Genomic DNA, 24,362 nt, shown 5'->3' with positions numbered 1-24,362 from the left:
ATAACGCTCCGCAGATGGAGTAAACGCGACGGCAAGCTCACATATGTATACGCACACACACCCGACACCGGTCGTTGTCGACTGGTATGACTAAAAAAAAAAACAGTAAACATATAAATCAAAAACAAAAACAAAAAACATGCATCTTCCTGCAGTCGCGCCCGTGAAAGGGTTCGTCAAATGTGCGGTTGTCCAAAGTCCATCTGAAACGAGAAGAACAGAGGGCGCCAACCGATGAGAAGGGAGAATGTGATTTAATAAAAACACTGAGCCAATGAGAGACTAATCCGATTAATTTTCGTCACTTATCACAAGTGAGCATGAATGTGCGCCCAAACAGCGAGGGTTGCAAGTTGCACCACTTTCGCGGTTAAGACAGGACACGTGCGCGAACAGACGTTATACATAACTTCTATTCTTCTTGCACACGATTGTTTACGGTTGCTCAGAATGCTCCATTGTAGCATTCAAAACCAAAGTAGCATAAATATTTCGTCCGAATTACGGAGAAGAGCAAATCATGGCCAATGTGGCGCTATTTGTTATTAATGAAATTGGCATTTTTTTTTATCGTTCAGGCACTTTTCAGTGTTTCAGGTAGGGATCGGGGTCCAAACATTGTTACGGCACTGCGCGCTCCACATTTGTGCTTCTGTGACTGATAACAGCGAGAGCGCCTGCTCTTCTGAAAATGAATGAAATCATTACGTCTCAAATATAGGCTTGCGCAATCCCCGAAGTTCGCTCAAATACAGACATGCTGAACACTAATTCAACAGTGCCTGAGGGCAAGGGGAGTGTTTAGTTTACTATATAAACACGTCGCAGTGCCGAATAAGCAGTGTCGATTTAGCGGTAGATGCCATTAACAATCATTGCTGGGATTTTACGTCCCAAAACCATGATATGACTATGAGGAACGCCGCAGTGGAGGACGGCTGAAATTTTGACCATCTGGTCTTCTTTAAGTGGGCCCAAATCTAGGTAAACGGGCCTCAAGCATTTCGCCTCCATCGTAATGAAGCCGCGGCGGCCGGGATTCGATCCCACGACCTTCGGATCAGCAGTCGAGGCGGTAGATGCCAGAGAAATGCGTTCGCATTACACGTTGTGGGTTGGGGCACTGGCGAGGTCAACCAATTATAATCTGTAACAGTGATGGTAAATAGGCGAATGGTAAATAAGCGAAAAAAAAATCTTACGAAAAAAAAATTGCTATCAAAATTGACTTGCGATTCCATATGACAGGATAGAGACTTATGGGCCTCTGCTATGTAAAACAAGTAAATTTTGATCACGATTTTTGTTCATCGGATATTATGAATTTTTTTGCCTAATGCTCATTCAGTTTCGGCGGGGATGGCGCCGAGTGCACATATCCCGAAACCCTGCATGGATCGCAAACTCAGCTTTGTATAAACACGCCAAACGACTAACGCGTTTGCTTGCGCGCACGCACCTGTGACGTAGCGGTTATAAAATGGCTCATGAGCCCACTAGAGGACCCGCATTCAAGACCCGCCGTCAGAACATTTCGAACGCGCACGCACGCACACACATAGCTATACGAAATAAAGGCGTCCAGAAAGCGACAATAGGAGCGCGCAACTGAGGGAATAGATTCGGCGTAGCGTCACTGTATATATACGCCGAAGTTATCTATGACATGCAGTAAGGCGGTAACTAGTGTATACGTAACTTTGAGCCACAACCCTCAATGACCGCAGTCCCTGAGGTCACCATTCGTCCACTTACTTGTACGAGCAAAGGTGCTCAAATCGAAGCGCTGCTTCCGTGCGCCCTCTCGCACAGCAAGTTGTCAAAAAAAAAAAAAAGGAGTAGGCCAACACGCGCTCAAAGTGAGGCCCCTGGTAGTAAATAACCTCACTCTTCTCCTACTTTACGCTGAAACCGGACCTGAAAGAAAAAAAAAAGATTATTTATTTATTTATTTATTTTATTACACATTGCCAGTAATAGTGGGGTCTATTGCAGGAGGGCAGCCAAAACAAGAAAAAAAGAACACTTATAAAGAAAATGCCCATAGGTGTTTACATATCTTATTAATTGGGGTTGGTGGGAGAAAACGCCATATGACATGGTGAAAACCTTACGAACAGACATGCAGCACGTAATGATACAAATTCGGCAGATCCCACGCGTTGTCGGAATCGGTTTCATGCGAAGCAGTCAGCTAGTACTTCAATTCTGTATTTTATAGCGTTGAGCCAAGCGTTACGAGGTGGATCGACATGTTTTTGTAAGTGTAGTAGCTGTGTGCACGTCGTGGGCTTACCAGGCACGTCGACAACACTGGCTTTTAAAGGGTAATTACTAATTACTTATGGTGCGACTTTACGTCGGCCCTCACGTTGGAGTACATACGTCTGTATTATCAAAACTAAGTGCACTTTATAGTGCAATCATGTCAATATCATATGTAATTTTCGTTAATGTATTCCTCCGGGGTCGAGCAATGCTTCAATATAGCTTGCTGAATTATAGGGATACAAATGCAATGTTTATTAGTCTGCTATAAAAGTGGAGCCAACACTGGAACCACAGACGTTAATCTGATGTGACGCCTGTATCGTAGGAGTACATGTGTAGTTTTTATTGCTTTCTTGTAAATTAGATAGCCAGCACCACAACAACAGTTGACGTTGCACCGACATTACGCCTGCAGAGGCTGTCCTTCCAAACCAGTTTATAGACCTGGCGTGGCTCTGTGGTAGAACACCTGTTTGCCACGCAGAATGCTTGGGTTTGATTCCTGTTGGGATCCTAATTTTTATTCTTTCCATTCGTCGGGTCAACGCTGCCGGTGTCGGTTTTTCTTAACGCTCTCGCACTTAAATTACCAATGTCTCTTCTCGCCGTTCCTGGGTAGATATAAACTGTCAATCATCTGTGGCGCATACCCGTACACCGCGGCCCGTGGTAAACGGTTATGTGCCTACCACACGTGTCTGGAGGAAAGGGTTGGACGACGTACGCGACAGGATTTTCACGTTATTCATGTCATGACCCGACAGTCATATTCGTCAAATCCCCTTACCCTCCCATGCCAACTTTGGTCTACACCAAGTTAAGGAGGCGATCACGAGAGCACCCAGATGTAGGCGGATACAGACAAGACAAGACAAGACAAGACAAGACAAGACAAGACAAGACAAGACAAGACAAGACAAGGCAAGGCAGATAGATAGATAGATAGATAGATAGATAGATAGATAGATAGATAGATAGATAGATAGATAGATAGATAGATAGATAGATAGATAGATAGATAGATAGATAGATAGATAGATAGATAGATAGATAGATAGATAGATAGATAGATAGATAGATAGATAGATAGATAGATAGATAGATAGATAGATAGATAGATAGATAGATAGATAGATAGATAGATAGATAGATAGATAGATAGATAGATATAGATAGAAAAGAAACGCTCAAAGTGCCCAAGGTTCGCTAAGAAATGCTTCGCATTTAATATGCAACTGCACAGGAATTATACTAGTACGTAAGAAAAATACACCACATTTAACTGTAAGTGCTACGCATGTGGTTATAAAGTAATGTTAGAAATTTATTCAAATCGTTACTACTAATTGTACATTCGGGTAATCTAATCTGATCGCCTGCGGGAAAAAAAGAATATTTGAAACAGTTTGTGTTGAAACGGCATTCCTGTAATGTTAGTGGATGCTCGCGGGGTGATTGTCTAGTTTCAGACTTGGATATAGTCCTTGAGCTGATGATCTTAAGCTGTTTATGAACAAGTTGGCACAACAATAAGTTTGCACAGTATTTTTGCCGTGCGAACTTACAACTTACTAAGCTCACAAGGGATCACTAATTCAATATAATTTTGCTGCTTGACTGAAGTTACTTGCGTTTCATCAATGGCGCAGGAAAGTTTTTATTATAAAAATTTTGTTTACGGGTTATTCTTAGCAAGGCTGTCCTTTTTATATTTAAAGTTATCTGCCATTTCGCGTGTGCATTCGTATCCAGCGGCCGTGCGCGCACAACCCATTCCGACACTTATATTAGGGCATTGTTGAGGACAATATGATTGGAAGAAAAGTTAATTTTTTTTATAAATTTATAAATAACATATCGGGGAAATCTTTTAAGTTCGCGTTGATGCATTGAGGCAGATCGTTAATAAAAATAAGGCATAAGAGCCAAGACACTGACTGCCCTGCTGTGCTCCTGATGTAACTTGAGTTACTTTTGGTTTTTGCTGGGTTATTTAGAGTAAGTTGCTACAATTAGTGCCCCTGGATAATCATATACAGGGATGTTAGCAGGCCAACGGTGCTCGAAGGCTAAAGTGTTGTGTTACCCTCTGCTACAAGTTCAGAGTTTTCGCGCCGCGTGGGCGCTTCACACTTTGCGGACACGATCGCTAACGAGTGATCTACGCACCACGCTTGTTTGTTTGCAAATTCCAAAGCTGGTGAGGGGCTCTCAAGAACGCACCTGTGCCGGCCGGCGCGCAGCATCCGCTGCCATCGTCACAGCCACCCAGGGATGATCCAGCAGCTCGGCAGCACTCAATCTCTGCACTGGGTTCCGCTGCAGCAGCTGGCGAATTACGCATTTCGCCTCCTCCGACACGTGCTCCCAGGCCTGTGCAGGAGAAGAGCGGCGAGTTTCGATCAACGAAAGCGCAGTCAGAAATCGAAGTTTAGAAAACCTCTTATAATCGGCGGCACTAAAAAAAAGAGAATAAAGGAAGATACTTTTCTGCGACTAACATCTATCAGTGCCTAAAGATGCGATTGATGAGGACACATAAGAACCTGGATCTTCTAGAAATTCAGCTCAACGAGAACATTCTTACTTGCCATATTGAGCAGAAATCAGACTAAAGCTCTGACTATGGTCCACAGAAACACACAAGGGGCCTGACTTGCACGCCTATAAACGTCGTGCTTCTCCAGTACGTGCTACGTAGCACAGGAATCTCTATGCTGTACCGAATAAAGTCCTAAAATAGAGAACATTAAAAAGATTTTTACGATTAAAAAAATTTTTACTCTTGGTCTCTCGACAGAACAGAGGTGGGAAACATTTTCTCGAGGCGCCGCACGAGAACCACCGTCTTGGATGGACAGACCAGACTGCGCTACTAGGTTCTGTGCTACAGTTATTGTTATTAATTTTGCTGCCGGTACACGCAGGCCAGGGGCGTAGCCAGAAATTTTTTTCGGGGGGGGGGGGGGTCAACCATACTTTATGTATGTTCGTGCGTGCGTTTGTATGTGTGCGTGCCTATATACGCAAGCAAAATTGCAAAAATTTCGGGGGGGTTTGAACCCCCCCAACCCCCCCCCCCCTGGCTACGCCCCTGACGCAGGCTGCGATTAGGTAACGTTCATTCTTCTGTGTCTTTGTGACCTTGTGCGTGCGCACAGGGGAGGGGGAAGCAAGGGTAGCCCCCCCCCCCCCCTTATCTATGGGGGTGCGAAGTATGCCTAAGCCATAACTTACACTCAGTCGGACCTGTCCCGTCATTGTTTAATGTGAAGGGTTATGGCCACCGAGCAAGAAACATATAGGAGGTGCAACTCCGCTACTTGAGGCGATCAGATAACGTCACGCCATAGAGTAACAGAAAATGACAAGAGTGGACACACAAGCCCATAAGCGGCGGAGCTACGCAGCTTCTCGCCAGCCGTTAGACGGCAGAACGTCACTCCCTGTTTCCAAGAGAACGCGCGTGCTAGTTATCTACTGCAGTACCTTTTCTGGTTCACGATACATCTACTTGTCTTTGTCAGACTATGTGGCTACGGCAGTGGCTTCCGCTGGCTCGCAGTGCGGCTCTAAATCCGTTTTTATCGTCTGCGATTGGACAGTTCGAAATCATCGATTGGTAGCTGTCATGACCATATATGGTCAGGATTGCCGGCATGGCACGACGACGCGGCATGAGCGGCGACGCATACAAAATTGGCTCTACCTGCTCCGTGGAATTCGCTGGGATCGTCTGCCGGGAAGTCACTCTGCTTGGCGACTGCTTGGTAAGAACGCCTTCATTTGGTTCTTTTTTCCCTTCATTACTTTGCAATGTATTTGTCGCTACAGCTTTAAGTTGACATTTGACGTACTTTATGTTTTAGCGCCGAAAGCTTCTTTGTGCTTCACGCTTCGCGTATGATGCTCGTGAATTGCTTTGCATTAAGAAATAGCAACTTGAAATGCTGCGCAGCACGTTAGCGAAGAAATCGTTTCTTGGCGCCAAAAATGAGTCGCCGCTTGCGTCGTAAGGTTTTCTTTGCACATACAATGCCGTTACACGCAGTTGTAATTCACTGCGTGGGTGTGCAAATGTGTGAAAGAGTGCAGTTATGCTTAGAATCGTTATTTGTGGTATTCGCAGTTTGCTTCACGCCTATGTTAAGAGCCGAATTAGAGAGAACTTGAGAAATGACAACAGTGTTCGTTGGCCGTGGCTACGACGTAATATTCTCGTTAAATGCTGCCTCAGTAGTTCATGCACCGAAGGTTGCTTTGTTTTCACTGCGGCAACTGCTTGGGACTGTTTTTCGCGAAAGGGCGCTGAGAAGTGCGTCGGAGACAATTTGTGCGAAGGCCAGAGAAAATACGGTAAACTTTTTTCTTTTTTTCCAGGTCATGCCGTCCGGAGTCAAGTACTACGGCAGCTACTGCTGCGCTGCGTGGTGCAACAACGGCAGGATAGGGAGAGAGCGTGGTATTAAACTGGTTCAGGATTCCGCGAGACGACAGGTAGCCCTTTGCACCTTTCCAAGATGTAATTTTGAAGTTGTGGTTATCATTAGCTAACTATCAAAGTATGTCCGTATCTTTCGCACTATTTTGCCGTTCAGCTAGTTAGTGTTTGGATGGTCATACATATTCTTCATTCGCTTAAATCGAGTGGCCCCTTTTCACTCTGAAAAATCGTCCCCTTTTCCTCTGTGATGCTAATGCTGTCCTTTCTGCACTTTTATTGTATTGTGGGAATGTTCTAAATATCGCCTATTTATTCCTACTGTGCAATTTCTCAACATGTGGCAGCTGTCTTGCATTGTGCAGTGCACCCATCTTTTGTATGTGTTTACTGAGAATGTCACTTGAAATAAAATGTTTCGTCTCTCCCAACGATTGTCGTGTCTGCATAAACAATGGCATTGTGTGCTCGCCGCTCTGGCGGTGTGGCTTACACACGAAGCTACTTACGCATGCAAATAAAGCGTTAATATATATATATATATATATATATATATATATATATATAATGACCTCCGAGACAATCACATGAACAGAAGTGGTCGCGGGGGCCGTGTAATTTTACCTATAGCTAAATAATGGCCTCTGAGATGGGCATTTTTAATTTTTTTTTTGCGATTTCCGATCTCTGAGGCGGCTGTTAGGATTCCCCACTTCCGTTTGGTGCGCTGCGAACCCAAATCAGCCGCAGGGGCCTACGGGAGTGTCCTCTCTTAACCTTTTTTATATTACTCTATGGTCACGCTGCCGGGGAGCCACTTAATACTGGCGGTGCCTGGCGGAATACAAGGAAATTGCCGCTGTTTCGATTTCCGATGGAACCGATCGCGCACGTTGCTCCCATTCCGCCGCAGTCGCGGAGCGTGGACGCGGAGCGCGTTCGGCCGCATTCGTTTCTTTCTCCGTCGCCGCGGGCTTGACTATTCCTACTGACAGCAGTCATTCCAACTTCTTCAGCGCTAGTATAGGCTGGAGACACGGAGGAAGAAGCTCGAGCCGTGGCCGGAGAGCATTTGGTGCTGTGCTTTTATCATTTCAGCACCGGCATAGAAAAGAAAAAAAAAAAAGGAATGTCGTTCCTTTCGATGATCGCTATAATAACAGATGATCTGTTACTTTCGTTTGTACGCGGCGCTATTTTGTTTGACAACCACGCAATGATATTTAATGAGTAGGTGTATATATGTGTTGCTGGCTTTCACCGAACGCCCTCATGCTTTCAAAATGTAACCGAGTGTGTGACCAAGCTGAGGAGGTAACAAGCCGGCAAGGCGACAAGCGAATGCGCACTTGGTCGGAGAGTTGCTCGCAGGATTTCATGAAGAACGGTCGCATCGTCCGCGACGCCCTGGATCTCTCTTCGTGCCTCTCGCTGATCGACGCCCCGTGACGGCTGCCTCGACCGCCATGCCGTGCGCCTCTCATCGACGGGGCCTTCGCCGCCTCGTCACCGACGTGCATCGTGCCCCTGGCTGATCGTGGTCCCGTCCCTGAACTCTTGTGACCGGCTCCCCATCTTTCCTTGTTCTTGTTCTTGTTCACCTTCACCTTCGGCTCACACCCACTGTGGGGGATTGGCCAAGAGTTGAGTGGTTTTATAAATATAATATTTTTTTTTTCAAATCAAATCTTTATTTTGCATATTATGGTTATTTAGAGGGAGGTTATCTTTCCTGTCTTCTCTCTTCGTCGTTCTTGCTTGCCGAGTATCTATCACTTCTTTCTCTTTTCTCTCTACTTTTCTTTTATTCCCACCTTACCCCCCCCCCCCCCCCCCCTATAGGCACTGCGCCGTGTCGCCTATAGGCAGACAGAAATTAGGTGCCTTTTTCCTCTTGTTACGGACCACTACCACAACCACTCGGTCGGAGAATAAGATTTTGCAACAGAAAAGGTGTAATGTGCTTTATGTCGTCCACCACTTCCTGTACAATTTGAGTTTACTGCATATACGTAGGGCTCTGTTTTTGCCTTAGAAAAATAAACACAGGTAGTAATATATCAATATTAATCTCAGCGTCCCGTAGCGACAGTAGAAATGCACTATGAACACGCATTATACAAAAGGAAGCTGGCAGAGCAGAGTCTCTACACATAACCTGAGAAGAACGTTCACTTATCCACACGAAACATCCGCATGCACACGGAAGCGCCTTCATAGTATTTCTCGCATTCAGTTTGCACACAGCCTCGACAGCTTTCTTTTCTCTTGTGACACTTTCACACTGCCCCTTGCTTCACAGAGGCAATGTTGCCTCATACACGTAGCGACGTAATACCGCAGTATCTTCGCGATTGCCTCATTCTAATGCTCGTCGCATGGGAAGGTCAACCGGAAATTGCCAAGAACGTGTTCGATCATGCCCTAAAACACATCGCAGTCGTCCATGCTCTTCGAAAAAAAATTCTCAGCACAGCGAAACATCTCGTATAATTGTGAGTTCGGGTGCGTGAGACCACCTCTTGTCTTGCAGAGCGTCAGCTCAGCCTCCTGCCTACTCGGTGTTGTGACTGAAAAAGACTGCCTGCATTTTACGCAGGGAAGCAACTTTGTCATTTTTCGGCTTACGAACCCTGTTACATAGTACAGGATTACGTCAACAACTTCGACACTGCTGTAGTCAGTTGTCACAATGTCGTCACAGTGCCAGGCTTCAGTTTCAATCAGCCCGTCAAGCTTTGCTTCGAGCATGTCTAGGCTCGACTCATCGGGCTTGTTGTTCTTGAATGCAGCTCTAAAGGCGGCAAAGTCCACAACAGGCCCTTCCTCTCGAGCTTGGCGGTTTCAGCTCACTGTACACGGCTAGCATTACGTTGGCATGTCGGGGTGCTCGTTTTCACCTGCTGCCAGTCGGACTTTCCCGAAAAGTCGTTCTAGAGAGTCTTGATTAAATTTGGCAGTGAGAACATATACTTGAAACCGCATTCTGTAAGCTGATATTGTGTCAGGTCTAACGTTGATAAGATGGATACTCGGAGACATTCGGCTGTTGATGCAGTCAGGAACATGGCCTTGGTGATAACACCAGAGTTGAGATCGCGTTCCCAGTCATTGAGCCATTGAAGCGATTCCTTCATCACAAGAATGTCTCGACTTCGTTTGTGCACTGCTTCACCGGGATGTCGCCTGTCCATTGCATCAAACAGGTCATTCATCCGTTCAGGGAACTCCACAGTACCCGCCGTATCCAGCAAGTTGAAGACATTGCGTTCGGTGTGCGTGTGTGTGTATATATATATATTCACCGGGATGTCGCCTGTCCATTGCATCAAACAGGTCATTCGTACGTTCAGGGAACTCCACAGTACCCGCCGTATCCAGCGAGTTGAAGACATTGCGTTCGGTGTGTGTGTGTGTGTGTGTGTGTGTGTGTGTGTGTGTGTGTGTGTGTGTGTGTGTGTGTGTGTGTGTGTGTGTGTGTGTGTGTGCGTGTGCGTGCGCGCGCGCGTGTGTGTGTGTGTGTGTGTGTGTGTGTGTGTGTGTGTGTGTGTGTGTGTGTGTGTGTGTGTGTGTGTGTGTGTGTACACACACACGCACACGCACACCGAACGCAATGTCTTCAACTCGCTGGATACGGCGGGTACTGTGGAGTTCCCTGAATGTATGAATGACCTGTTTGATGCAATGGACAGGCGACATCCCGGTGAATATATGTATATATAGTACGTGATGGCCGAAGCCATAGATCGACCGAACACCTGCGTTGCGAGTTTAACACGCATTAAATCCATGTTGGGGGAGTTTACGTGGCGGCTGGTTATTTTCGGACATCACTTCAAGCCTCCGGCATTCTTCAAATCATCTTTGTAGAAAGCTTCATAGAACCACCATTTCATCCACTCTACTTTTACATTGAGCAGGCGCTGCTTTAGTAGTCTATATTTATAATGCACTTGAAGAGGTGCGGCACGTCCGAAAGTACGTACACCTTTCTGTCTTCACTCATCGGGTGCTCAAACAAGAGCTTGGGTTTGTCCAGTTTCCCACTGACACCAATCTCAGTCTACATTTTCCTGTTGGTGCTGGCGCCATCGCATACGATGCCGTCAACAATTGCGCCGGCATTTTCCAACATCACTATCGCTTGCAGCACCAAATGGCTCAAAATAGTTCCCTTTGTCGCTCCCGTTGATGCAAACACCCCGATAGGTTGTGCATAATTTTCTCCCAAGGGGCAAAACATAAACAAAAGTCCATGGTTGGCCATTGCGGATGTCTCACCACCACCTTCACCGTAGTCACAAGGCCGGTGTAAGTTAGCGTTTTCGACTCCGCATAATTCCTTTCCCTCATCTGTAACTCGTCGAAAATAAGCTGCCATGTCTTTGGAAGCGAGATTTCAAATGTAATTTCTTTTTCAGTAGTGCAAAGAATTGTGAATCGAAACCGCATTTAATCCCTGCAGTCGCAATGTATTTCCTTACAGTTCTTACACAGGGCAAAGGCAATACGTCACTTTCCCGAATAAATCGCGCAGTTGATGGCGAAAGAATATGTAAAAGACATAGTAGCAGCCAGCTGTCTGAGTAACGCCTTCCGTGTTTTGATGTAGCTTTCCGTTAACAGCATGCGGTGCGTTTCCAGAAGCCCCGCTTTGTTCTGGAGCCTTAACTTCAAGCGATAAGAGGCAATACGTTGCCTTCGCAATGCCTCCAACTTCAGCTTCTTCGATGGACTCTCCAAAAGTCGAATGCGCGTGGCTTTCGCTCGTTTTGCTTTCCGCGCTTTGTGAATACGCAGCGTGTTGTCTAAGGATTTGCAGGAACTGCATTGCAATGCGCATGCATCCAGTAGTAGGGAACAATTTTGATGCCTCCAGAATCCGAATCTGTCAACTGTGGCGCATTCTAACTGAATGCCAAGAAACCTACTCTTTGCAGGGCCACCACTGCACACAACGCTTTTATGGAACGTGGCAAGCAATCCAGGGATGTCTGCGACACTGTCGAGGCCACATCGAACGTTGAACACCTTACTGCTCACTTCGTGCTCGAAAACATATGGGCTTACTTTAAGCCCCTCTACACACATTACTAGCTCTAAACTCACGATCAAAATAGCTGAACGGTGTGGTTGGTGAAGCTTTCTCGAGTTCCGTGAAACAAATACTTTCGACGCCTTCCATACTAACTTCACGGCGATTCCATGCTGGGCTCGGCAAGCTGACATGATTATCTTTCATCAGTTCATGAAGCAAGCATTGCTCAAACGAGGAAACGCATGACTGCGCGCAGGGGCGTAGCCAGGGGGGGGGGGTTCACCCCCCCCCCGCAAATTTTGTTTTACTTGCGTATATATACACGCGCACATACAAACGCACGCACGAACATACATAAAGTATGGTTGAACCCCCCCCCCCCCCCCCCCCGAAAAAAATTTCTGGCTACGCCCCTGACTGCGCGTCTGCCGCAGGAGTCGTAATAGCTTTGCACTGATCTTTTGTGGCGCACAGCGGGTCGGAGCCACCGGTGCTAGCGCATGGAAGAACTTGGTTGCGTGAACGCAAAGAGAGCATTTTCCTCAAGCTCAATGACCTCACAAACTGCATGCACGCGACCAACCCGACTTTCTCTTGCATCTTGACGACTGTTGTCAATATCGCTGACGTTCGCCGCTGGTGACATTCCTTGCTTGTCGTATACACTATTTTTTTATCTTTTAGCAGTATCATGAATGCTTTTCAAAGATGGTTCTTTTGAAGTGCGTTTCTTTTTCGGGGATGTCAAAGATGCTGGAGAGGGAAGGAAGACCCTGGGAACAGCGTCTGGAACGAGTCTAGGTATTTTCGGGTGGTCAAGGATATCCTCGCCTCGAAATTCTCCGTAGTATTTATTCCGTCTAATAATGTCGCTTGTGAAGTGCTTCTCGCAGACGCAGTCTTTCGATGTGAGCTGGCGTCCGCCTCTAGGAATCGCCGCAGCCCATGCTTGCAGATGTTCTGGATCACTTGGAGCCTGAAAGGTGGTCACTCACTTTTCCCCTGCAAGACTTGTGCTCGCTTTTGCAGGTTTCAACAAAACACCTGCGCCCCATTTTGGGCTAGCAAATGCCGAAGAAGAGCATACTGTGCACAGCAGCGCTATTACAGCCCTCTAGCAGAAACTGACCTGAGCTGTTACCACGGGCTGTTACTGAGAAGACAATCCGCAAAAAAAGATAAACGTGCCCGCTCAAGCAAACGCCGCTGTCGTCTGCTCACGAAAAGGCGTGCTCGCCCAGCCGCGCCAGGCCGGTAGCGCTTTCTTTCTTTCTTTCTTTCTTTCTTTCTTTCTTTCTTTCTTTCTTTCTTTCTTTTTTGTGGTTGCGGCTTGGCGCCGCAAGGCGCAGCCAATTGAAGTGCCTCCGTCGACGCAAGTTATTTTTGTATTTTTTGTGACGTTATCTGGACGCCTGCAGGCGCCCGTTCCAATGGGAGTTTCACCTCCTAAATATTTCTTCCTGCGTGGCCGAGCAGATTTTTGACGATAATGGCGGCCAAGGACCCCTTATGTTCAGGCCCGTAACTAGGGGGGGGGGTTGAGGGGGTTCTGACCCCCCCCCGAAATTTTTTGATGCTTTAACTTTTCGGGTGATACTAAAATATTTACACGCCTTCACAGCGACCCCCAGCTGCCAAAGTTACACTGCAACTTTCCTGGCATTGCTTCCCTCTTCTTCCTTTCTTCAAACCTACCAGAACACCTCAGCGCTCCCTCCCCCGCACGCGCACCTGCCCTATTTGTACAGCTTTGCACTTCGCCCTCGCGTTCCTTCGAGTCTTTTCTTTTTCGTCTTTCACCTCGTAGCAGCTCCTTTATTGATTCCAGATGCTTTCCTTGTGCATTGCCGCTGGAGAAGTTATCCGTCTGTGCGGACCGCACGTGTCGGCTTTGGGTTTCTACGAAAAGCGCGTCTCCTTCTGTGAAAGTAAACAGTTCGACAGCAACGGCAACACCAACACGACGTGCGCAAATTTGCCAGGGAACGAAACCCCTAAGCGGAAAAACTCAGCGGCGCATTCCGAGGACGCAGGCTGCAGGGTAAACTTTTCTCAAACTGTAGTCTTCGCCACCGAAACGAATCATCGAAGATGACATCTACTGAAAGACTGGCATATCCGAGCAACTTCGAACAACCTTAACCACACGCAAGGAAATCTACCTCTTCTGTACACACAAGGTATATGCGCCTCCCTACAAAGCACACAAAGCGAGGATACAGCCGGCACACAATCCGGCACCAGCGGTCAACTTTCACAGGAGAGAAAAAACGCCGCCAAGCTGGGCTGCGCGCGGGAGTACAGAGGCTGACGTCACAGCCTACAAAGTGCATTTTTGGGGGTCACGGCTATTTAATTAGCGCAGCCCAGAGAGAATTATGCAGGCGCCCAGGGAGCCGTCTGTGAAAAGGTGACTTTTTCACAGGAACGGAGCAACACCTGCTTTCTGGACTGTACCACGGGAGTGCAAATGTCTCGGCAGTGCATTCTTGGGGGGGTTCACGTATATTAAGGGGAGTATGGAGTGCCCATGGAGTCTTCTGTGAAAAGGTCTTTAAGTAGCGTTAATCCAGTTTGCTGCAGCGGGAGTACAATAATGGTCCTGCATGCACACCAGCTGTAGCGGCGTTCAGAAAACACATGCGCCACGCGGGAGCCGGCGCGTTCATCACACTTCTACATTCTAGCCACTGTAAAGTGGATAAGAGAGGAAGAAAACATCGCCCGCCGTTCACGCCAGGCAGTCGAAGCAGTCGCAAACGTCTTTTTGGAGCCACTGGCCACTTCTGTGTGCGTGCACAGGATTGCAAGACACTCTGCAACAACGAAGCAAAGGAGTCTTGCGTCTTACTTCAAGAAAGTTCGAACCGATGAAGCGGACGGAGAAGAACCGCCTCCTTCGAAGGATAAAACTTCGCCCTCCTCAGCACTGGTGGAAAGCCAAGCGCGTCGGAACTTCTGTAGCGACTCAGGAGAATGCACCGGTTTATGTGAATCACCTGAGAACGAACACAAGCAGGACACCCATGCGCCGCCGGAAAATGATGGTGGCCGCAGTGCAACTCCAAGTGACCTTTGTTCTACAGTCAACGCTGGGCAAAGTGACGCCTTTACCACTGGGCAATGCCCAAGGAAGGTGAGTGGCATGGCACCTACACATTCTGGTTCGCCTCCCCTCTGTGCGACGAGTGCGAATATTTTGGACTTGGGACTGTTTGCCTCGAAAAGCAATAATGTAAATGATCCAGAGACGACGGAGAAGCTGCTGCTCAATCCGTGGACCCCTCCGGCTAACTATGATTATCCAGCCACAGGGAAAAGGAATCTGAAGTTCCAACCTCACTGGGTAGATCGTTACCCATGGCTTGTTTATTCAGAGAAGCTTCAAGGAGCAGTATGCAAGTATTGCGTAGTCTTCGCAAGCGGAGTGTGCAGGAAAAGGGGAGCACCAGCGCTTGGGCTGTTTTGTAACTAAGGAGTTCACCAATTACAAGAAAGCCATGGACGCCTTTAAGAGCCACGCATCCAGCAGTTATCACGCCATGTCAACAACGCTATCGGAGAACTTTTTAGCAGTCCGGTCCCGCTCACGAGCATGGACATCTTAACCACAACTTGACCACGGTCTTAAAAAGCAGGCGGAAGAAAACCGCAAGAACTTGCTGCCAATAATAGAAACAATCCTTTTCTGTGGCAGGCAAGAAGTACCGCTTCGCGGCACACTCTTAAAAAAAAAGGCTCTTGAATACGGAAAAACCTGTAGGTAAAATGCTGCCGACCACTTTTCGTATTCCGAACACGTGAGACCTGTGATTACGTAGAACCCATGGCACGTAAAGCCCGTTCATGTTATTATGAAGCGCTCCGCAATGAAGAAATGAAGCAACAGCTGCCACGGAACGAGAGCTGTTACGTGGACCATTTCTCACACATTATTCATGATGCCAATACTAAATGGACGTAAAAAACTAATGTGTTTTCTGTTACGTGGACCATTTCTCACACATTATTCGTAATGCCAGTACTAAATGGACGTAAAAAACTAATGTGTTTTCTGTAAGTTCAACATTAGGCATACGTAAAAAACAAATGTATCTTCGGCAGATACGGGGGTAGTCAAAATTTCGCAGACCGCTATCCCACGTAATCCTATGGCAGCATGGCCTGGGAACTTTTGACCACCCCTGTACATGTAAAAAACAAGCGCGAAGAATATATGAAGTGAATTCGCTTGCCTAAAAACCGACAAGGTCAAGTTTTATCTTCACTGAAATTAAACTTTATTGTCCTAGAAATATAAAACAAAATACATCACAGGCGTTCGACATATTGTGTAAATAAAAATTGTCAGAGAAGCTTTATTTCATTTAATTATCTTTACATCTGGAATTTATAACACCCATGGAAAAAATATCAAAACTTCTTAACACCCATGGTACCTGTATGATTTCCACCATGCAACAGTATTGCGCAGATTTGTTCACTGAAAAAGAAAAGAAAAAGATATCGTGTTAGTACAAACACATCACACCAGGCAAGTACAACAGCAAAATAGTGCGAGCTAATTTAGCAGTTTTATGAGTACATTACGCTGCCATTATATAGTGCAAATGTATGGAAAATAATACATGAAACCTCAATCTGCAGCTAAAGTGTAGAACTTCACACGAAAATTTGGCAGATTCCACACATTGTGGGAACCGATGTAATGCAAAGCAGTCAGCAAGGAGCTGCATAGACCGCATTCTTTGTTTTCGAGGCAAATGAAGGCATTCATGTTCCTCCTGTAATTATTGTTCGTCATAGTCATTCCACACCATAATAATTTTGGTACATATCTATTTAACGAAACGACTGCAAGCGTCCCAAGACTGTGGAATGTGAATCAAACCGTACATGACATACATGTTATGATTTGTATCTTACGCCCTTGTCACTTTCTTAGTTGCTCATTAAGGCGTCTTCCTCTCTGCCCTATATATTTTCTTCCACACAAGAGTGGGATTGAATAGATGAAGCCTTCAATACAGTTTACAAATAGGTTTACATGCTTTATGGAACACAACTGAGGCTGCTGCCTTCCTGTTTCGTTTACTTTGTAATGTCTTTCACCTTGGTTTGGTTTGGTCGTCTAATCAATCCCACTGTCCTGTTTAGGAAAATATATAGGGCAAACAGGAAGATGCCTTAATGAATGACTAACAGAGCATAACTACAACATAAACAGTGTGATTAGTGGCCATCTAGGCCTCCACTGCAGGGATTGTGGCTGCAAACCAATCTTTTCAGAAACAAAGTTATAGCAGAAAAACAAAGATCATACAACCAGAGAAATAATTGAAGCTGCAGAAACAGAACGTATAGAAACTAACTGTGTCAGCATGCCATCTCTGATGCTTTCACACACAAAAAAAATATTTTAACAGTCGGTGATATGTACAGCACGTGTGGTGCTCAGCGGTGATGCATGTTGACTAGAGATAGGGGCACCAACCATGTTACTTCATTTTGAAAATTTCCTATTTTTGACTGTCATGGTATATATGTGCCCACACGTCGAAAAATAAGATCAGTTGTAAGCCAGCACTGTTGTGCCTTCTTCGTCTTGTGTCTCGTCATAATTTTGCACCGTTTTTTCCCCCGTTATGTCTGAATGGCAATCCCATGGAAGCACCACAGCAACAATCCAACATGCTCTTTTTTTTGCATCTCAACACCACTTTGTAATGATGTAATCAACTCTCACTCAAGTGGCTCCCCCCCCCACCCCCCACGCTTGGCGCACTTGTATTTACTTGTTCACGAATGCCTGTCGACTGACTGTTCTCAAGCTGTAAACACTTGCTTTTTGAACTTCTGGTAATTCAAACAAAATTGGGGGGTCCCCGCGAGTTTGAATTATCGAGAGCCTTCTGCATATTGTTAGTTCTGCAGTATTGCTACTGAGGATGTAAGCGGTTGGAATGCGAGCTAGATGACCAGTGAAAGACACATGTTTTGTTTCCAATCAGAACTGTTTAAGGTCAGTTTGTAGGGATTGCAGGCCAGTGTGATTGGTAATGTTACGGTAAATCACACAGTCATCAGCGAAGTGTTGAACACTAGATTTTACACAGGCAGGCACATCATTAATGCAGATTAGAAAAAGCAGAGGACTGAGCACACTTCCTTGGGATACACATGTTATATAAGCAGAATGAGAGTTAGAATTATAACATAGGTGAACAAAGTTCTGAAAGAAAGAAAGTCTTTAATCTAGATGACCACATTAGGATGAATGTTAAGCTGTGTTAGTAAAGTCGATGGTGAAGAACCTGATCAAGAGCCTTAGAAAAATCTGGAAATACTGCGTCAGCCTGGGCGCCCACCTCAAGCAACAAATGTAAGTGGTTAAGAAGGCCAGCAGGTTGAGTGTCACATGAAAAACCCTTACAAAAGCTGTGCTGATATTTGAAAATAATGTTATGATCTTCGACGTAGTTAATTACTTGGCTGTGACCGACATTCTTGAGAAGTTTGCAAAATGTGCTTGTTAGTGAAATGGCTCGATAATGAAGTGGGGAGGAATGTTCACCTGACTTGAATATACGCATTACCCTGACTAAATGCCAGTCATAAGGAATTAGCCCATTTGATAATGATGGCGAAAACACAGGACAAGACAGAACAAATGCTTTGTGATGTACTTTTAAGCAAATTATTGTAAAAGCCGAGGTGATGCAAACTACTAGTAATTTTAAAGTTGTTTAGCAAAGCTAAAATCCGCTTCATCAGGAACTATTTCAGGGGTGCAAATGTCATGAAATGTATTCAATTCAAGAAATAAGCTTACATCTTGATTGCCAAAAACTAATTAGAATGAGTCATTAAAATCTGAGCACAATCACATACATCAGTGATGACACTGCTATTATCTCTAAGCAAGATGGCAAGGGTGAAAGCTAAGGTTTACAATGTGCCAGAATTTACGAGGGTTGTTGGTTGACAGAGAGGACATGTCACAACTAAAAAAGTGATGCTGAGTGTACTTTAGGAGAGACTCTTTGCCACATTTATACTTTTCCCACTCGTTTAAAAGACTGCTTTTTACTGTCTGCTGGTAATATCACTTTTTCTAGGTATTCATCCGCCGCAACTTCTGATTAAACCATGGTGTGCTGCTGCTACATCTATTGGACATGAGAGGCATGAATTCATGGCTAAGTTTAGAGAGATTATTTTAAAACAAATTCCAATTCTGCTCGACAGTGTGCAAGGAATAATGAACTTAATAATAATAATAATAATCTGGGGTTTAACGTATAATGAACTTAGCAGAGAAACAATCCAATTCAGTTAATTATGTCAGCTCTGCTGCACACCTTATTTGTTTAGCAGCAGTTTCCTTTTTCGTTAAATGAACCGATAATGCATCCTGTTATTACGTCGTGATCCGAAATGCCTTCTAAATTAATTATGTCTGAACAAACATCAGGATTATTTGTTACTACAAGGTCAATAATGTTGGCGGTGCTTGATGTGTGACATGTGAGATTAGTGATAGGTTGCGATAGTAAAAACTCAAGACACGACTAAAGAAACATATGAGCTTCGCTCTCACTTAATTGCTGTGAAGGATTGAGTGAACCAGTATATATTAGGGAAAGTAAAATCTCTGAATATGACAGAATATGAACACAGTAGAGTTAGGGAAATGTGTACATATTTCACACAGAAGTCGATGAAATTCTAAAAAAAAAATAATTCACATTAGGAGGACTGTAGATAACACCAATAATTGCATCAATTGAACAGAATTTTAAAGAAACACACACATTAAAGAAATGAACTAATATTTAACGGCATCGACAACAAGTCATCATTTATCACCAAGATTACGCCACCTCCTCTGCAATTTGATCTATCCCATCGAAATATATTGTAATGTGTTTTGCTGACAAACACCAAGTTCTTCAGAACAACATCAGTGAGCCATGCTATTAATGATGTGCAACATGAGTCAATTAGCAAAATATTTTGGTACTCTTTGACATGGCACGTCTGATGTCAGTGCACAAGAAAAAAGGGATTTATCGGTTTTAGTGATTGAGGATTTGAGTGATGTGAAACTGAGGTCTGACCTGAGATCAGAATAGAAGAACGTCTATCTTCCGTGGAGTGTTGAGAGAGACAAACAATGTGACCAGCCTCATTTTCCCACACATAGGCATTGTCCCACACATTGTTATTGTAATGCTTATTAAAGGTAAGGCAAATGCAGCCACCGTCTCTCCTTACTGATTTTGTGTAGTGCCTAAGTGACAGAGTTTATACCCGTGTCACATGGGCATTTGAAAGAGCTTCCAACCGGTAGTCTACCGACTCAGTGGTCAAGCATGAACTGCTACACGGGATGTTTCAAAGGCCGTCGAGTCAATAGTCTATCGAGCCAGCGAAGCACACCACAACTCTATTGAAATTTCGATAAGCATTCAGTGGCGCAAGCGGAAACAGCGCAAACATGCCCTCTCGTTCACAGTGTGCTCGTACTCTCGATTAGAAACAATAAATCTAACCAGTTGTACGTGTGAGCGTTATTTAATCAAATGTGCGAACTGCACATATTTTCAACAGCAACGTGCTTGTCTTCATCATGTCGTCTTGCCGTGTATCGTTCACCACAGTTTCGGTGCTCAACAACCTAAAAAATTAAATATGTATTCATAACTACGAATAAACAACTTATTAAAATGCTTAAACAAAAACAACAGACATATCTGTGCTTTTAAGCAGACTTGTATTATTTAACTGTCGAAGACATGAATACGAAATAAATATCCACAGCGCCATGCAATCTTTGAGAGAAACAGCCCTTCAAAACTGCTGTGTAGAAGCGCGACAACTCCATCGAGTCAATAGAGTTGTGGTGTTTCGATGGCCATTGAATGAACGGCCGTTCAAAAGTGCCTGTGTGCACAAGTATTAGTCTGGACGGCCTCAGAATAATCATGAGAGGCGCCGAAGCTTGTGTACTTGAGCTTGAAGCTGTTGCTCCTCACAGATTCAACTTATTTATCGTTGTACAAGTTGGCAATGATAGGCCTTATCTTACTAGTTGAAAAGTGGCCCAAACAATGCACTCTCAGAATGGAAAGTATAGTCGCTGTTTATTCGAACACCTTCGCGGCACCGCAAATCGTCCCACTGGAGTAATGCAGACTCTCAACTGAAAATTTGGATGCTCCACTGTGCGCTGTTTGATTTTTCGGACTCCTGCTGGCTGTTTGGGTACGCCGTCAAACGCAATGACAAGATGTCAGCAATGTTTACAGTACTTTTACTATGCTGTCAGCACTCGAGGTTTGCATTGGCTACGGCTGGAGGTCGTGCCAGCGTCAAAATCCACGCAGAAATTGCATTTGCCGATGTCGAAGGCTCTGTTTGTTGGCTATGTGTAATGGTTGCCTTTTGGTTTTAGCCAGTCAAGTATTCACTGAATGGCTACAACGGCCAAACCGCACGCCAAGCCACGCTCGGAGTCAGCTCGGTTGGCACTGGCTCGGTGTGTGTGGCCACGGCTGTGGTGTGGCGTTTCATGGTTTGATCAATTTGATGTCTGAAGTGAATGACAGTACTCACAAGACCGACAAAGACAGAATGACGGCACGAGCACTGCAACACCAACTAGCCCAACATCGTTCCCTTTTGGCATTTAGGGTTTGCGTTTTCTGTTGTTTCTGCGGCTAGGCCTCATCTGCGTCTCACTCTCTCATTTGTTGCTTGGTGTGTGAGGCCTGATCTGCTGGGATGGCTCTGACGCCACCCGTTCATCTGCGTGGTCAGGGCTAATGAATAAACGTGGCAAATGTAAGACACTGCTGATGGTGCAAAAAAGCAGCGATTATTCATCAGGTGGAAGGTGGCCAACCTCACTCCGAAGTTGCTTGGAAGTTTTCACCGAGCTGGACAATGATGAGATGACGCGTCGGGTTCTCGAACCAGCGCAGGTGACAGTGACTCCGATGATGACGCGCCGCCCTCACCATAGCAATCAAATGCGAATTTAACGCAGCGCTAGTGACAGCCTACAGCGATGGCCAAATAATGGCTGAAATACAGCTGAATTGTTTGCGAGTGTGTGTGTGTGTGTACAGACGTACATTGACAAGTTTTTTCCAGCCACTGGACTAATAAGGGTGCTTTTTTTCTCTAGCAAATCCTTTTTTTTCGTCTAACTTTTTGGTGATTCCCAACGAGTCCGAATGAATGGTTGGCTACTGTACGACACTAAGCCTAGTGGAACAAAATTCACTCACGAGTTGCCCTAAAGACATGCAAATTTCATTGTCCCTATCTGGACACCATAAAAAATAACATCAGATGTCTTCTTACACATTAGATGTTTCTAAATTAGGCGTTAATAATGGCTGTGCAGACGGCACTGATGCGATTTTCGATTCTAATTCAGCAGCATGTTGTGTCCAAGTCATTTTCCAGGGTAATACGAATGTTAAGGAACCTATTCAATGATTCCAGGACTGTATTGCAGCTAGTTTACAAATGTGGGACCGAAAAAGTCAAATTGTTTAATTTGTCCATCTGTGCCTCAGTCCTAGGCTTAGGGTTTGATTCAACGTCGCTACTGAGAAGTAGGAGAAGTCAAAGGTACATCAAGGTATTTGGTATTTGTATCTAGTAATCATGTACAAAGAGTACCAGCACTTTCTCCTGACCTTGGGAGCCTCTTCTGTATAACCTTCACGTTGTAACCATGCTATGCAAAGCAAATGTTTGATTTGAAAAAAATAAAAAGGCAGCACGAGCACATTTCAAACAATTCAATAGCAACAACACCACAACAAGGGAAACATAGTCTTCATGGTACCGGTGTGTTTCCTACTGACCATAGGTCGGCAAAAAATGTGAGCTCACTCAGACTCATTCATATAATATATGTTGCCCTTAGGGCGCACTCAGACTCAAACTCACCAAAATTTTCCTCAACCGGACTCACTCGCGCTCAGACTCACTATAATTTTTCTCAACCAAACTCATTCGGACTCAGACTTGCAAAATTTACTCCACAGACTCACTCAGACTCACGTCTCAATATGAGTCTGAGTGAGTCGACACATGAGTGAGTTTGCCGACCTATGGTACTAACCTGGAAGAACATCAACAATAAGCATGGCATCGTACTGCAGTGCCAAGGCCCCATGCATCGAAGAAATAAGTTGCTTATGAGCTGCTTGGTCACCTGACTGTTCCATCTTGCTGAATGGAGAACGCTGCACCATCCAGATTGCGAGGGGGATGAGGTGGAAATGATGATGCTTCATACTTTGCTGACGATGTGGGGTCACACAACAATTCCCTGCGACATCAGGACACCAAGGCGCTTGTGGCAAAACCAGTCGTAGTGGTGCCCGCGTGATGGGTGACAGTGTGGCGCAAGAACAATAGAAGCAGCACCTGAAAGAACATCAATGGTGAGTGCGACATCGCAACTTCAGTGTTGTGGCCCATACACATGAATAATGTGATATGCCTGTCCAATACGTCATGAAACCCCTCCCATAGTCATGTGTGGCCATACCTGCACACCACGGCCTGTGGAATGTGGGTATGTGCCCCACATGATTCATGTTTGTTAACCTAGGAAGGGCAAGAATGCACTTTGGTAATCTTAACGTGTAGCACTAAGGAGACCGCGGCACAGAAAATATGTTGCTGGTGTGAACGGCTTCTCAGAGAAAAAAAATCCCAATGAAAGGAAACGATAATACCAGTTTGGGATGGATTTGAACCCTGGTGGCGTGCACCTCATTTTGATAACCTGATGTCTGTGCTTTTAACGTGAGTGCCGACATTGCGTCATAACATAAGCTACTCCTTAGACATCAGTGCACTCACATGCCTGGTAAGCACTCGATATGCCGACAACTACTCAGTTTACACAAAGACGTCAATCAGCCTAGTAATGCTTGGCTCAAGAGAGTAAAAAAATGCAGCATGGGCAGCTTCTCACTGACTGCTTCGCATAAATCTATTCCACAGAGCATGAAATTCGCTGTACTGTGTTTTGATTTAATCCATGCGAATGTTTAAAGAGCACCACTTTTCAACATTATTTTCGTGCCTTCCTACTGCAATGTGAATAATAGTATATCCCATGAAAACACCAGAAGTACTTTTAAAAATCCAGCATGTTTAGAACAAGTGTCTTAAGTTAAAAGTATGTAACAGAATAATGAAAGCAAGGGCATCTGGGCTTTAGAAATACTTCACTAGCCAACGTGAGCAGATCACTCGCACTGTCAGATTCATAACGAGTTCTCCCTGAAGAGAATAAGGCTTTCCATTTTGTACACAAAATGTGATCGCTATTGCAACCTGTTCATGTAAACCACGTTACATTTAGGAATTATTATGACAATTGGATGTCGGCTTGAAAGTGTGCAAGAATCAGCAGCTGTTGTGTGACAGGCAAATGCTTCTGCTGAAATAAACTGTCACGTAAAAATCTGCCAAAGGCCGAACCACAAGACAATAGGAATGTACGAATAGCGAATTTAGAACGCAATCGAATACTATTCGATAGTAAGGCAACCATTTTCAAAACAGCTCTGAAAT

General features: G+C 45.1%; 1 protein-coding gene across 1 annotated transcript in view; it reads right to left on the bottom strand.

Moving 5' to 3' along the window:
• Positions 1-24,362, bottom strand: part of LOC119381308 (serine/threonine-protein kinase H1 homolog) — a 24,855-nt gene continuing 493 nt past the window's right edge. Inside the window, exons 2-4 of the mRNA XM_049412372.1 lie at positions 4,495-4,644; positions 1,756-1,917; positions 1-203 (exon numbers count right to left, since the gene is read on the bottom strand). Of these exons, the coding sequence (XP_049268329.1) occupies positions 1,885-1,917; positions 4,495-4,644 (183 nt within the window). The 3' untranslated portion in view covers positions 1-203; positions 1,756-1,884. The remainder of the gene's footprint in view (positions 204-1,755; positions 1,918-4,494; positions 4,645-24,362) is intronic.

This window comes from Rhipicephalus sanguineus, chromosome 1 (assembly GCF_013339695.2).
Source record: "Rhipicephalus sanguineus isolate Rsan-2018 chromosome 1, BIME_Rsan_1.4, whole genome shotgun sequence".
NCBI classification, from domain to species: domain Eukaryota; kingdom Metazoa; phylum Arthropoda; class Arachnida; order Ixodida; family Ixodidae; genus Rhipicephalus; species Rhipicephalus sanguineus.
Note: the sequence above shows the minus strand (reverse complement) of the source record. Positions and strands in the feature narration are given on the sequence as shown.